The 16,810-nt window shown below is 40.0% G+C and overlaps 1 protein-coding gene across 3 annotated transcripts in view; it reads left to right on the forward strand.

Moving 5' to 3' along the window:
* Positions 1-16,810, forward strand: part of ATG5 (autophagy related 5) — a 99,414-nt gene continuing 82,604 nt past the window's right edge. For 2 of the 3 annotated variants that reach the window (XM_073220846.1, XM_073220848.1), the window contains exons 1-3: positions 1-223; positions 8,902-9,067; positions 13,017-13,144. In XM_073220846.1, the coding sequence (XP_073076947.1) occupies positions 8,960-9,067; positions 13,017-13,144 (236 nt within the window). In that variant the 5' untranslated portion in view covers positions 1-223; positions 8,902-8,959. The remainder of the gene's footprint in view (positions 224-8,901; positions 9,068-13,016; positions 13,145-16,810) is intronic. The other variant, XM_073220847.1, reaches the window with a different exon arrangement.

Consider the following 16,810-nt stretch of genomic DNA (forward strand, 5'->3'; position numbering starts at 1 on the left):
CGGGCACCCGGAGGGCGGAAGTGCAGCGGGGCTCGGCCGCGCCCTCGGCGCCGGTGCCGTCTGCGGCTGCGCGGGCTCTCGGGGCCGCCGGCTCGCCCGCCTGTGCAGGGCCGTGGGTCGGACGCCCTCGGCTGCCGCCTCGGCAGAGCCCGGGACCCGCGATTCGTGCGGGCAGCCGGAGGAGGAGCCGGCGCCGCTGGCAGGGTGTGTGTGCCCGTCCCGGGTGAGGAAGCGCGCGGAGGAGGAGGGCCGGGAGGTGCCCGGCAGCCATGGCAGGAGGGGCTGGTGGCCGCGGCGGCGGCGGTGGCGGCTGGAGGCGGCTCCGGGGGGTGGGGTTGGCCCGACGCCGCCCCGCAGCCCGCGCCCGGCTGGGGTGTAGCCGGACGGCCTCCCTGGGGCGCGCGTCTGCGGCGAACTGCCGTAGGGAGCCCGGGTCCCCGGCAGACTCCAGGGTGCAGTTGAGGACTTGCATTTTTCCTGGGGCGGTTATTTATATCCTCATTATTTCACAGGCTGTTCGAGTCTATCCGAATGTAGTGGTGTTTCCTCCAATTTATCTTCTCAACGCATGAAGTATCATCATCATAATAATATTTAACGCTTACACAACTGTTTCTTTTGGCAAAGCACTTTCACACACTTGAAGTATACTTTGGACTGTTTTCCGATCATATCTAAACTGGAGGAACACCGGGCGACTAGATTGGTTCTCTGTTTTTCGGAGGGGTGGAGAGGCCCAGCGTGTCCTCAGCATCAGAACCCAGGGACTGTCAGTCAGGGCTTCCCAGGCCTTCCAGAATTCACTTGACGGGTCTCGGAGACTTTGGTAGGGCGGGTCTTGGATCTGCACCGAATTGCTTGTGATTTCCTTAGAGGGAGTTGTTGCTTAAATGTTGAATTTAAAAGTAAAGATGTTGGGCTGAGGGTAGTCCTTGAGGGGAATTTTAGAGTTCTACCCTAGATTTAAGCATGTGCTGTGATCCTCAGACGCAAGCTGGTTAAAATCGGGGGAAAATGAACAGCATGGTACTGTGTAGATGAGTTTTTAGGAGATGTCCACACTTCAAGCGTAGGTTCTCTTTATTCACTTAACAAGTCCTGAGTGCCTGCTTGTGTACCAGGGAATGAACAAAAAGTAAACAGAGCAATGGTGAACAGCCAGAAGGACTCCTGCCATCCTGAAGTTTACTTGGAGGGTGTGCGGAAAGACATTCATTTAAACATGGATTAAAATACATGTCAGGTGGTCACAGTGTTTGTGAGAAAAAGTAAAGCAGTGAAAAGTAAGGGAGAGTGCTGGCGACAGGGAAAGTCAGTGGTGGCTTCATCCCAGAAAGACACTGGAGCAGAAACCTCAAGGCAATGCGGCAGAGCGCATGGAGGGATGCGGTGGGAAGAGCCATCGTATCAAGCAGAGGCCCTGAGGCAGGGCACACCGGCCCTCTCGGCTGGAAGTGAGCCAGCCAGAGCCTGGAGAAGTGGACAATCAGGTCCGAATGGGGCTGGGTCACGTAGACCCTTTGTAAGACTTTGTAAGAACTTTAGTTTTTCCTTTGACTGAGATCATAGGATTTTGGGTAAAGGGTTAAACTGATCTGACTTGGCAGCTTTCTGATCAATGTGTTGTCTGTCTGCAACAAGGGCAGAAATATTGACACTTAGTAGGCCGTTGCATTTACCCAGGTTAAAGGTCAAGGTGACTTGTGGCTTAGTGTGGTAATAGCGGAGGTGGTGAGAAATGGTCTGATTCTGGGCTTATGTCTAAGCTGGAGCCAACCTGCGTGAAGAGGATGACTACAAGGTTCATGGCTGCAGCAACTCAAGAACAGAGTTATCACTTGGTAAATTTGGGAAGACCCCGGGATACTAGGGAGAGGAGGGAGTGAGATCTGAAGTCATTTTCAGTTTTGCACATGCTAAATTTCCAAGTGAAATGTCAGTATGCAGTAGTATATATGAAACTCAGGTTCAGAATAAAAGCCTGGCCTGAAGATACAAATGAGGGACTAGTTGGTGTATAAATGATGTTTAAAACCATGAGACACCTGCAAAGGCCTGGTTCAAGGACTGAGCTCCGGTCCCCTTCAACATTTGGAGGAAGGTGGAGACATTTACAACCGTCCTCCTGGGGTTGGGGTGGGGCTGGGGCTGTTCTTTAAAACACTTGTTGATAACCACTTATCCTTAGGAATGGGATAAAAGGAAATAGAGATCCAGGTCATTGGCCGAGAGTCAGGGAGATGTGGACATTTGAGGAGAGAGAAGGCAGGAGATGGTGTTCAGGACAGTGGAAGGATACATGGACTACGGAAATGTCAGAATGCTGGCCAGTACTCAGGGCCCGCTTTGAGGCTAGAGCTCAGGAATTTAGAGGGAGACCAGCCAGCAGAAATTGTTATTTTTCGATGTTTACAAATTTACTGCTAATAGGTATTTGACATGTAAGGTAGTTTCTAGGTAGTTGGGGATTTTGTCGGCAAAATAGCTGCCAGTGTAGGTTAGCCTTCCTCGGTTTATAGCGTGAAAGGCGCTGTTAACCGAGCGCTGTATTTTTATCATACTTACTGTGCTATTTGCTAAATGGTGCTGGGGCGCCTGCTCTGTTCTAGGCCCTGAGCTCGATGCCAAGAACACAGCAGCCAAGAAGTGGCTCCGGCCCTTGAGAAGCTCACTTCTAGTAGACCGACCACCTCCGTGGTGCTTCCTAAATGTTGCCTTTGAAGTTTGGTGCATGGTGGTGACATGACAGTGTAGTGTATAGGTGGGAAGGAGAAGTATTTTTCTAAAATAATGAAACATTCCAAATTTAAAAAGTGATTGTATTGATTTGGAAAAAAGTTTAGGTGGAAAAATTTCTTAAGTAGCTAGTATAGTATAACTTTTGGACTTACATATTTTATATATTTTCCAGTTGTTTAACACAAATGCCAGAGTCTGCTATGTGCTAATTATACAAATATTGAGGATACAAAAATAAATATGACTCAGTTTGCTGCCAAGGAACTCACAGTTCAGTGTGGGGTGGGGCACGAAACAGATACCGTAAAGTAACTGCAATGCATAGTTATTACATGTGGTCATAGAAATAGTGAGAATGGAGGTTGCTTAGCAGACGGCTTCCCAAAGAGCTGATGTTCAGGTGACTTCTTAAAAGAGGATTAAGAATTGGCCAAAGGAAGAGAAAAAGGGTGTTCAAGCTGAGGGGCCATGCATGCATGAGGAAACCATGTATTAAATATGAGCCATTTATTGAGTGGTTACCAGGTGCTAAACACCCAAGTGCCCTCTGAAATGAGAACAATCCTCAGTTTACATATACAGGGTTCAGAGATGTCAGGTTTGTTTCACACAGCTTTTATAGCGGAAGTCAGGGTTTAAACCCATTCAGTTTGATTTCCAAATCCCTTAACTGCCTTACTGTATTCCCTGCTGCCAGCGATTAATCTTTCCTGTTCTGTTCTTTGTCAGCCAGGTTTTCACCAGCTTCTATTCATTCTGTTCACATGAGGTCTTTCCTGTCCCTTGTCATTGGGTCAGGCCCTCATTACTGTGTGCCTTAGTTGCTGACCTTGTTAACTGGCTCTCCTATCTCTGGGTCGGCATCTCTTTTTGTGTACTGCTACCGGGTAACTGTTTTTATTTCCCCATTATAAAACCTTATAGGTTCTTGAGGCCTGGTGGATGAAATTGAGAACCCACAATCTTACTTGGTTCATGAACTAGTCTTATTTTACATTTGCAGATTTGAAATGAAAGGAATGATAATTGCTTTACTTCTTGGCATTTATGACATGTCTAGTACCGTGTCAGACATTTTACAGATTTTTTTAATTAAACATTTTTTTTCAATAAGTTTTATAGGTAAGGGAATTTAGGCTTAGTGAAGTAAGGTGACTTGCCTAGGATCACATGTGACATTAAAATATGTCACAGTGTCAGCTCTTTCATTATCTACTCTTCCTAACCTAGAGTTTCCCAAAAAGTTGGTATATATATGGCTCCTGCCCAGTCCTGCCTTTGCTGATGCTATTTTGCTCTGCTTGGAATATTTGTTGTCCCTTTGCCTGTCTGTATTCTGCGAGTTCCCTATCTTTTGAAGTTCTTGCCTGAGCACTCCAGGATATATTGATATTTCACTTCTCTCTCTTCCCCTATGAAAGCTCTCGCAAAGTAACATTTAATTGTAACTATGGACATTTTGGAGTTGGAAGGGATGCCGGCAGTCGGTATATTGGAAAGAATATGAGACTGGAAATCAAACAAGTCTCTCCTACAAGCTTGTGAGTGCTGGCATCGCAGAGGAAGGGAGGCGAAGGTCCAGGGGGGAAACAAAGGTTCCGCCGGACTCATGCGTAGAAGAGAGGCTGTTTTGAAGTGAGTCCTGAAGGATGAAAGAGGAGGTGGGAAAGGCTGCTTTCAGCTGAGGAGCCATCGTGAGCAGAGGATCGTGGGCGTGAAGATCCGTGGCGTGTGGGGTTCCAGTAGCTTTGGAGATTGTACCTTCTGGGCAATGCCTGAGGTTTAAAAACATGTGCTGTTACTGTCACCGTCCTATCATCTTGAACGCCCTCAGCACGTGCCACAGTGCTCGCCATCTCAAATGATCAAGGTGACGCCATATTGAGTGGTGTTAGCCATGCGCAGCACATAATTTTTACTTATTTTCCCTTACTTTTTTATTTTCTGTTTACAGTGTATAATGCTTATGATTATTCTTAATTCTTGAAGTCTTTATGACTTTTAAACACTTTTTGAGGCTTGCTTTTCCTGGTTCTTTAAGTTATAACGATAGGTACTCTTTATAGTACTATTTTATAGGCATCGTTGTAAGTGCTGTACATGTAAGGATTTAATTTTTCACATTTGTCTTATGTGGTTAGTGCTGTTATTCCTGTTTTGTAGACGAGAAAACAGAAGTTACGTGACTTACTTGAGGCCCCCCAGTGAGTGGTAGAGCGAGGGTTTGAATCTAGCAGTCTGGCTGCGTATTCTGCGTTTTGAACCTCCACACTGTAGTGCCTCTCCAGTAAAATTTTGTTTTTCTGCCTCTGTTTTAAAAAAGATGATTGAATACTCATCCATGTATCAGCCAGTTTTTCTTGTACATTTTTCGTTTAGTGTATTCACTAGAGACATGCTTTCATATATAATTCATTGTAGATGAACATTTATTAATATTGAAAGTAACATTTTATGAGCCTGTAAGCTGGGTGTGTATTCTGAGGCAGTAAGTAGCCTTGTTTGCAGTTCTCATAAATCTGTTTTGCAGTTTCTATTTGTTTTGTGAAATTTCTATCATTTCTTTTGTATATGTTTCTTGAGGTCCTACAAGAAATTTTTTTTTTCGTTTGAGTTTTATACTTGATTTATATGTGAATCCCACATTTCTCCCTTATTATTCTTATTATTTTTAATAAAATGCTGAAGTGGTAGGTAAATGCAAGATAAAGGTAGAAAACATAGTTTAGTGCTGTAAGAAAGCAAATGTAGATGATCAGGTGTGTGCCTGTAGGCTAAGTATTAATCCAAGCTAGACAAGGGCAATAAAACATCCACAGATGCAGAAGATTTCTCTCAGAACAGGGGGGGTGAGGTTCTAAGCCTCACCTCTGTTGATCCCCAATTTCTCTACAAGAAATTTATACCTAAGAAACAATGGTAGATGGAAGTAAGGTACCAATTTATCTTCCACTGGTTCTGTCCCTAATATCCTACCTCAGGAGTTTGGTAAGGTTCAAATGATCCAGGCCAGTTTACCAAAGTTTTGCAATGGGATTTTAGGTGCAAAACCAGTAAGTGCTAACTTCATTCTTGCATCACTGTTGAGTGAAGTCTTGCAGAAGCAAAGAGAAGAGGGAGGCATCGGCCTTCCTTTTAATGTGCCCGACACATGGGGAGAAGCAGAAGAAAATGCCATGGAAACAAAGAGCAGGATGACCAGCTGTTTTCATTTGGCAGCGTGGAAGGGCGAGTAGGGAGCCACCCCCACATCGAGATATTTTGGCTTATGGTGACCCTTGCCTATTAATAAACAAGACTCAAAGAGTGTCTGGAATCTGACCAGTCGGATCGTCATGCCTTCTTGAGAGGATGGTGGCTAGAGAGAAGAGAGACCTGCGGAGATGCCTTTCCTTAGGCGGCCATACCCACTTTAATTTTTTAATTAATTTTTACTGAAGCATCATACATTATTATGTTAGTTTCAGGTGTACAAAGTGATTTGACACTTACATACGTCCCACAATGCTCACTGTGATAGTCCCCGTACAAAGTTATCACAATATTATTGGCTCTATTCCCTGTGCCATAGTTTCCATTACCGTGACTTACGTGCTTATGATTGGGGGTTTGTACCTCTTTGTGGTCATCTTCCCCCCTCCCCCGCCCCACACCCGACCAGTTTGTTCCCTGTATTTGTGAGTCTATTCTGGGTTTTTGGTCCTTCATTTGTTTTTTAAATTCTACATGTAAGTGAAATCATATGGTATTTGTCTTTCTCTTTTGACTTACTTCACTTAGCCTAACACCCTCTAGGTTCATCTACATTGCTACAAATGGCAAGATTTTGTTCTTTTTTATGGTTGAGAAATATTCCATTGTGTATATGCACCACGACACTTAGGTTGCTTCCGTGTCTTGGCCGCTATGAATAATGTGGCAGTAAGCACAAGGGTGCATATATCTTTTCAAATCATAGATTTTGTTTTCTTCAGGTAAATTCCTAGAGGTGGAGTTACTGGGTTGTACGTTATTTCTATTTTTAGTTTTTGATGACCCTCCTTACAGTTTCAGTGGCTGCACCAGTTTACGTGCCCATCAACTGTTGGCAACGCTTGTCATTCTTGTCTTTTTGATACTAGCCATTCCAGTCGGTGTGAGGTCATACCTCGATATTGTTTTTATATTCATCTCCTTGATGATCATCATGTTGGTCATCTGTATGTCTTCTTTGGAAAATTTCTATTCGGGTCCTTTTTAATCAGGTTGTTTGTGTTTTTGTTGTTGAGTTATATGAGGTCTTTATGTATTTTGTATATTTACCCCTTATCAGGTATGTCATTTATAAATACATTCTCTCATTCAGTAGGTTGAATTTCATTTTTGATTTAATTTTAAATTTTCTCCTGAATTACATTTTCTACTTATTTTTTCTGAGGAAGAAAAATCATCCAGTATAACAATGTTGATAATGATTTTCAACTTTAAAACTGTATTTAAATGTTCTTAAAATCTCTTAGGAAATAATAGCTCTTTGTCTCAAAAGCTCTTTCTCTCTGAGCACAGAATAATCTCAGTTGTAGCTGTCAGCTACTTGGATGTAACAGGGTTGCAGAAGTCACTGCTAACCACCTTTATATCAGATTCAATTTTAGATTTACTTATTCGTCATACCTTGGATTTCGTTATTTCCTGCCACTAGTAAGTTTATTCATAAAGAATAGCTGTTACTGTGATCAGAAGGCAATGAGGGCTGACCTATTTTCAGTGAGTTAATTTTTTGTGATTTGTAAATTTGGGAATTTCCTGCACTGAGAAGAAATTCAGTATGTTGTTTGAATTTGATGCCTATCAAGGTGAAATCAAATGAAGTTTGAGTGCATGTATCATTTGCTTAAAATGGTGACTTTTGTGGATAGATTTTAATTAAAGCTAAGACATGTATGCTGAAAAGAGGACTGTGCCCAGAATTTTTATCCTAGTCTGGCTGTTACTGAGCGTTCTTGTTCTGGTTGATGGAGTTGTTCACCTCTTTTCTTCTATGACTTACCTGTAGATAAAGGTGCATTCTGTTGACCTCCAGGTGCATTCAAGTATAAGGATAGAAAATTCAGACCTCTACTGGTGTTTTTCCTCTCTTTGACTAATTAATTTATGACAATCTTGCATTTGGCTTTGGTCAGTGGAAGAGAAAAGAGAAAAGAAGTCCTTCAATAATTGTTAATAATTGATGTTTGACTAAACTAATATGGTTATTTAAAATACTTCCAAAGGCTACACTGTGATTAATTATGAATCAGCTAGCCTATGAAAGGTTGTGGTGTTACCCAGTTGTTGGATTTTTGCTCTGGAAGACACTTGGCTATTACAGAAGTCAAAGCCATGTCCTTCTTGCATACCCGGGGTATTTCAGTTTGCAGATTTGGTGCTATCTTTGTGGTGTAGGAAATAGTCCAAGTTCCGAGTAAAAGCATTTCCTTTTTAACTGGGGTGGGGGGTTGTGAGCGGGGTTTGCAGAGTGTTTAGGATTTGAACAGGTGAGAGAAGAGCCTACTAGTCAGGAGGAAAGTAGAACAGACAGCAAGATATTTCAGGGGACAGTTTTGCTAGAGGATTTATAAAAGCAAGTATAGTAAATAGGACTAGAAACGTTGGTGGAATCAAATTTCAAAGCATGAAGTTTAGAATGGAAATAGGATTATACAAAGATTTTCCCCTGAGGGGAAGGGAGAGGTGTTTTTTTGCAGGAAGAGTCAGAACTGTGTGTAATAGGAGGGGCTGAGTATGTTAGATGTCAGGGATAGTTGTGGGGGGTAATATTTTGGAATTGGACTATAAGGGCACCTAGAGCGCCGGTGAAGGGTTCTCGTCAGATAAGCAGCGCACTTTTTAGGGGCTTGAGCGCTGCAAGTATAGTTTCCCTTGGGCTGTGGTTCCTTAGTTGTGTATGTCAGCATATGTAATTTTGAATTGGTTGCTTCTGTGTTTCCTTTCAGTAATAGCTCTGCATTAAGAAACTGTCTTACTGATGTTTGCATTCATTCTGAAGAGTGCCTATCGCACAGTTTTTCAAAGGGAATGATGTTTATGGCATTCATTTTTTTCCTCTAATCTTTTTTGTTCCAGAGCGGGTTCGTTGACCCTTGCAAAGATCTGACTAATGCTCTTCCTTCTTATTTTCAGTTTGGCTTTGGTTGAAAGAAGAATTTAGCCTGTATGCCCTGCTTCAACCATTGGAAGAATGACAGATGACAAAGATGTGCTTCGAGATGTGTGGTTTGGACGAATTCCAACTTGCTTTACCCTCTGTCAAGATGAGGTAACCGAACGGGAGGCGGAGCCATATTATGTAAGTCTGTGGATGGTGGCAAATGCGATATCTAACTTTGTCCATTTCTGTAAAAAAACCTGTAAAAAAAAAATGGAGGCTGTTATCCAACATTTTACATACAATTAATAAATGCTATTTACAGAAAAAAAATTAGAAAATACACATCAGTAAAAATTAGAAGATGCAGAACTTTCTTTTTACTAATCCTACCATACAGAGGAAAAAAAAACACTGTTGATACATTGATGTGGGACCTTCTTGACTATTTCCTTATGCATGTGTAATATGTGATAACAGAATCGTAAGTTATGTGCTGTTTTCTAACAGGAAGTTATTTTGAAAATAATAGGTTCAGATTGATTGTTTTGTATTTAGGTCGTTCCAACAGCTGTATAACAAATTCTTTTTTATAGCTCAGTGAACATATGAATGTATGTTTTCACATTTTGATGAGCTAATATGCATTATATGAAACAGTATTTAGTAACAGATTGCTGTATGTAGACTTGTAGGTTTGAATTAGTATGTTATCTGTTGAAATAAAAAAGGATGAAATTATCTTCTGCTTTTGACCTGATTTAATTCTGACTCTCCTTTTCTGTGTGCATATATAATTCCGATCCATGACTCTGTCAATCAGAGCCAAAAGCATCTTGCCTGCGTACTGAACAGCCCCCAAGAGGTAACAGCATTCGCAGTTGTCATTATTTTAGTTTGCTCTTTTTGTGTCTCAGGTACACGTAATATTGTTTGCCCAGGAGGATCTGGGTAAGAGTGGAAGTGCATTTGTGGTCCTTGACCATTTCTTGCTTCACCTTAAAGAAGCCTGCCCTCTGCTCTCTCCCCGTCTCTCTGAGGGGCCGCCCTGCCCCTCAGCCGGCTCCAGCTAGGGAAGGCAGCCAGTGGAGGAAGCTACCCCAGGAGCCCCTTCACCAACTTGTTTAGGATAGGAACTGCTTCACTTTTCTCTGTTCACCCTCAGTGTCTGGTGTAGGTTGTGCAAGGGGTGGATATTTGGTGCACGGAAGTCTCTCACACTTATGTTGAGGTTTTGTTTAAAATTGTCTCTGGATTTTCTCACTGGAAATAATCATTTAAGAGAAATAGGGCAATCTTTTGTTACTAGTACTCTTTATCATAATTGATCATATACACTTGAATCATTTTAATCTTGGCAATCTCGACACTTTTCTGCCTTAGAAACCATAGTAAAAAACAAAACATGGTCATAATTTTTTTTTAGAAGAATTTCATTTGTTGGATATATTTTTCTCTTCTCCTGCTATAATGGTCAGGATGTCATTTATGTTTTGTTTCCAAACTAGTTTTTGCTATTTTAATTTTAAGTTTTTACTTTGGATGGCTTTCTAATAGTATCTAACCAAAAGAGTATGTGTGGCTAGTTGGTCAAAGTGGCAAAAACTGAGAAATACCTAACTTGCTTGTTTACTTTTAAATCAGAAGGTGATGTTTGACACACTTCCTGAAGTTAAAAAAAAAAGAATCCAGGTGAAGAAGATAGTACTTTTCCTTCTTTATATATTAATCTGTTTAAATATGAAAAGACTTGTGAGAACTTGAGTGTAGATTGTTTTCTAGATGTTTCTAGTCGGATTAAAAATAGCAAAAAGTTGGGACTAACTGTAGGAGGAAATTTGTTTTGTCTGGTTACTAACCTTTGTCCCATCTGTGGCATCTCTGATTCATTCAGCAAATGTTTATTGCGTGCATACTTTAAAGCAGGCCCTGTTTTGGTCATTTGGAATATAGTCAAACAAAACAGACAAAAATCCCTGTCTTAATGGGACTTACATTCTAAAGTCCCTCATTCCTTACTGTAAAGAAGTTTTTGTTTTGTCAGAATCATTTGTGAATTTTTCAGCAACCTTAATTGAACCCTAGGCATGTAGTACAACCCTCTCCGGAATCAGGAACCTATACCCATACCTCCTTAGTCCTAAAGTGTCTTCCTTGTTACAATCGCCATTGGTTAACAGCATTCTCTAGAGACCAGATTACTAACTATGGATCGCCCAACAGACATTTTAAATTAAAGTTCTGGACTTAACTAATACAGAACTTATTAGACTGACAGGTTACGTTTATTTATTTATTGTAAATGACTATCATGCTCTTTTAATTTTTTGGAGACTTCCCATGTTACATCTGTATTTGATTCTGTCATTTCTGAACCTAATGAACCTTTTCTTTGCCATTTATTTAATAGAATGTGATTTTGGCATGTTACTTAAGCTGTACTTAAATAAAATGTAGGTGATAATACTTTCTATAAAACATTGTGCTTTCCCTTATGTATAGTCCATCTTAGTTTCCTTTTTCTTTTCTTCCCTAATCCATATTCTAGTTGTTTCTTTACAAAAGAGGGGCTTCATTCTGTTGAAGTCAAGGTCCTAGCCAACAGCTCGCTCCTAGTGTTATTAGTACCCCCTATTCCGTAGCGGGGCATGCCAACTACCTCCCACACCCCACTCCCTATATATCCCCTAGGACCTCTTAGTTCTCTTACCAGCTGGGGCCTGTTTTCTTGGTGTTCAGTGATTAAACATCAATTCCTTTAACCAGAATATTTCTCACTGTATGTGTTCACCAGCCTAGTGGTTGTTCTTGGTGATTTACGAGCAAAAGGCATAACCTTGAATAAGCAGCAAGAAAAATAATGCAGAGAGAGACTCACAAAAGCAACTGAGAGAGAGTAACAGAGCACTTTTCTCAGCAAAAGCAGACAGAAGCTTAGGAAAGCAGGAAATGGCTAGAGTGTCTACTGCAAAGGAGGAAAAAACATGAATTTTTGCTCATTTCCTCCTTTTATGTATTTGTAGGCTCTTTGTATAAACCCTAACCAATTTTCTAAAATGCTCTCTTATGTTTTCTTTCTGGATATCTTCCTGGGGGTGGACACCGCTGGCCCAAAATTCCCCCCAGAATTTTCTCTCTCCCAAGTCCAAGCAGCCCAGCCTCCATAAGGACAGAATTGAGATCTGATTGACAGTGGCAGGATCACCAGGCTACCAGCATCATACCTTAAGCTTGTGCTTTATTGCTCTTTAAAGACTTAATGTGTAGCTCAAAAGTCAGGCATCTTTGTCTCTTTCCTTCAGTTTCTTGATTAGTAATTAGCAAAATCTGTTCTGACTGATGTCCAAATCTTACCACTTTTCCATCCCTTCATCCCCATCTCCTTATGTGATATCTCCTTAATGGATTTCCTGCCTATATATAATCTTAGCTTCTTTGAGTCTTTTAGGTACAACTGCTAGAATGTTCCTCAAGTACTGTTTGCCCTTCTATTGATGGCAGTTCATCAGATGAAAATTTCTGTTGACCTTTAAAGGCCTTTCTTTCTGCTGCTGCCATGTAGTATTTTTATGAAAAACAACTTTTTTTTTTACTTCTACTCTATTTTAGCTTCATATAGAAGAGGACAGATTATGTCTTTGTGTGTTCTTCATTGCCACTAATTAATATTCAATAGATTATCAAACACAGTGGACCAATGAGAAAGCCTGATTGATATGTCAAGGTACATTAGGACTGAGTTGATTATCTTCTTAGAATAGTTTAATTAACTCAGGTGAGCCATACTAATTTTTAAGTTAACCTTGATAGAAGTAGTAAGTATCCTAAATAGTAGTATCTGATCACATTATGTATGACGGCTGTTTACATTCTATGTTTATTTGGAGAGAAGTATGGAAAGATTGTACATAGGTTTGTGTTGCTTATTCAAGGCACTTATGCTATGAATTGTACTTAATGACCTCATGAGAAATTTTAAAATGTCTTAACTTTTAGACTTTGATTTGCTATATAAAAAGTAGTTAACTTTGTGAGGAATACTTTAAGTAGTGCAAAGGTCATGGCTATTTTTCCTCAAAATTCAAAAGCCTACTTAGTATATTTTTTTGAAAAAATAGTAAATAAATTTGGTTTTACAATTTCATTTCAGTTGCTTTTGCCAAGAGTAAGTTACTTGACGTTGGTAACTGACAAAGTGAAAAAGCACTTTCAGAAGGTTATGAGACCAGAAGACATCGGTGAGATATGGTTTGAATATGAAGGCACGCCTCTGAAATGGTGAGTGACTCTTTCCGCATTATTAAGCGTTGAGTACATACTAGCTTTAAGAAGACGTGGTGCCCTGAAGCAATTTTTAAAAAATTCTTTAGAGAAACAAATCACTAGTTAACCTCATAAAATACAGTGAATTTTGAACCATTGTTAAAATATTTTATTGAAGATATTTCTGCCTTCTTTATAGATACAATAGGAGACTGGATAGATTTGTGTATTTTCAGCAATAGATTTTTATGTGGGATAATGAGAATATATATATATATTATATAACAATCACACACACACACACTTTTTTTTTATAGATGTGTTTAAAACTCCCTTATGAATAAGTCACTCTGACACTATTCAATTTTGTTTTATCTCTAAAGTCTTTATGGTGTATCTTTATATGCACATGGTTACCCAAAGTGGCATCTTTTAAACTGATAGCCATGTTTAATTGATCATTGTGCCATAAGTGCATCTTACCTAGCCTTAGTTTTGTATTTAAAATACATTGCTTTCCTTTTTATGTGAAAAATAATTTTAATAGTATATCATTTTTAAGAAACATATTGAAGATAAATCCCAAATCTGGGCCTCTCAGTGTAAGATGGTGTGTTTTTTTACTTCCTCTTTTACTGGGAGTATTGTTCATTGTGCTTACAAAAATACTTAATGAAAGTGGAGAAAATACAGAGAGAATAATATTAAAAAATGGTTCAGGGTGTGCTGGGATGTAGGTGTTGAAATGCTGCCATGTGAGTGTTGAATGAAAAAGATGCAGACGGAGTCAAGGTTTAAATGAAATATGCAAAATATAAATAGGTGAAAAGTGGACTTCCTCTCTGAATCTGGGAGTATTTAAATGAAGAATTTTAAAAGAGAATTAAACAAAAGGAAGCCAGTGGTGTTTAATAAGGGCAGCTGACTTAAATTCAAGGATCACTTAGAAACCAGGAATGAACTCTTGGGACTCTGCTGGTAGATTCCCAAGAGTCAGTAGATTTTTCATACTGGTTTAGAAATATACAAGATGATATTCTGTATTGAATTATAGGCAGATTTCTAATCTTTTGAGATGGTTCTGGGAAGGGATGATAAAGTTCTTTTTTTATAGCCTTCATTTTTTAATAAAAACAGAATACTGAGCTTCAGGGTCACGTATCAGACTCATTATGACTCTTGAGTAGTTGTACACCTCAAGCAGCACAAATAAGTACATGTTTTTCATTTCTGTTTATTTCCCAGAAGAAGTGGAAGTTTTGGAATGGGAAGGTGGCTTAAAAGAAGTGTAAGAGGAGTAAGGAGGAGGGGAGGAGGGGGAGAGGAAGGAGGGGAGTGGTTGTGGGTGAGTAGCAGGGGGGTGTATCTATGTTCTCAGGAGCTCTGTCTGTCCTGCACTTGGATATTAAAATTGTATCGCTTTATGTGTATCAGGTATAGGTTATTGTAACAATCTGTGCAACTGACGCTGGGACTTCCCAGTTGCATCCTGGTGCAGCAGGGTTTCTCAACACGGGCCCCGGTGACCTTTGCCCTGGATGATTCTGTGTCGTGGGAAGGCTGCCCTGCACACTGTGGGGTTTTGAGTTAGCAGCCCTGGCTCTACCCGGCTGTGCCAGTTGCGTTCCCTCCAGTTGCAATAATAAAAAAGGTCGCAGATGTCCTGGGATGAGGGGCACGAAAACCACCCTCCATAGAGAAACTCTGGGAAAGATGGGAAACTTCAATTTAGCCTTCATATTTTATAGTAAATAATTGCTGAGTCACCATCCTTGAACTACTGTTTTAATCTATCCTGTGGTGTTTATTTTTGAATTTCATATGATTTATATTCTGTATTTGTATTTTATGATTATCAACAAATGTTTGAACCCATTTCTCCCTGTCACTAAGGAGTAAACACTTTGAGTTAACATATTATATTCCTACTTTGTCAGTATTTATCTCTCCTGATAGTCTTTTCTTAAAGAATACAAGTATTCTCCCTAAAAATTATTTGGAGAGCATATGTGAAAGTAATTGTGTCCGCATGTCATCTTTTTAGGTTTTGGGGGTTAAGTTCTATGGACGATGCCACTTGCGTAGTCACGTCTTGCCATAAGCTCAGGTGTGCCGATACAATCTGTCTTGTAAGTGCAGCAGGCACCCCCTTATCACAGTCTGCTTTCCGTGGTTTCGCTTCTGTGGTGTCAGTTACCATGGTCAGCCGTGGTCCAGGAGCTGACGATTCTCCTTCTGATGTATCGTCAGAAGGTCCCTGGTAGCTTAATGCCATGTCTCAGTGGCTACGTCATTCACCCCATTTCCTCTCATCACGTAGGCATCTTATCATCTTATGTCATCACAAGAAGAAAGATGAAGACAGTACATCAGATATTTTGAGAGAGGCCATATTCACATAATTTTTATTATAGTATATTGTTATAACTATTCTATTTTATTAGTTACTCTTCATTTCTTACTGTGCCTAATTTATAAATTACACTTTATCATAGGTATGAATGTTTATCTGTTCTTTACTCACAGTAGTAACAATTTTCTCATATGTTAAAATAATTGTGTTCCTGGAAATAGGCTTTTAACTCTATCTGTCATCTCAGCAGTGGGCTTCATAGGATAGGGTCATCCTCGAAGGGAAGCAGCTGCCGCTGAAGTGCTGTAGCACTTGCACTTTGGAGACTGTACAAGTGTCTTAAGAATACAAGCATTTATTTCAAGTTTTAAATAAATTCAAGTGAGAAGAGAAAACACCTCAGACAGTTCATAAAAGAAGGGAGAAGGAGCATAAGCTGATCCTCCTTTTCCCTCTGTAGCTCCTCCTGCGCTTAGTGTTACTATGATTGTTTGACTATCTGTGAGATACTTGATCAGGGGCTTTGCCTGCTAAACAGCAGCAAGCAAGAGGTGCTTAAGTGATGTTCAGTGAATGAATGAGTCTAAGTCTCTTTTTACTGAGAAAACTGAGGCTTGGATAAATAAAATAGAGCCACATTTTGAAAGTCTCGTTTCAGAGCTCTCTCCACCACACCTGCTGATGCTCTGACTGTCATGTGTTGTTTTCTTCCATTCTGTATGTTCTAATTGCTTATGCTAATTTGCCTTTATTAGAATAGGAAAGTAATAATTGTGGTATACACCTAATGAATACTTGGCATATTGTTGATTTATGGAGGGATTTCAAGGAGGCTTTATCTGGTAAGTACTTTTTCCTCTACAGTCCTTTGTCTCTTTAACTTTAAAAAATTACATGGAAGTAGAAAGTGCTGATGAAGCTCAAATACAAGGGCCTCTTTTTAGACTGGTTTGATTTGATTAGTCAGCAGAGGGTGCTCTAACATTGCATTTTAAAGGGTGAAGTTTCTTGTTACCTTAACCCAAGTGTTCAAATTTGTTATTTGCTACTTTTATATTAGACTTACTTTAAGAGAATAGCTCGCGGCTTTTGCAAAGACTGCGTTGTTTGTATACCCTGAGGTGGGCTAGCTCTTTGGCCTTTTCAGTTACAAAATTTAGAAGCAGCTTCTCTTTTTGTCACTATAAAACAAGTATCTCTAATAGGATATTATTGTTTTGTGTAAATTGACTTGTTTTCAGGACTGGTTGTTGAGAATAAGAAGTTGAAACTGCTTTTTGAATTAAAAAAAAAAAGTAAATAATCTTAAACATAGATGTAACAGAATC

Source organism: Manis javanica, chromosome 13 (assembly GCF_040802235.1).
Source record: "Manis javanica isolate MJ-LG chromosome 13, MJ_LKY, whole genome shotgun sequence".
In the NCBI taxonomy this organism is placed as follows: Eukaryota; Metazoa; Chordata; class Mammalia; order Pholidota; family Manidae; genus Manis; species Manis javanica.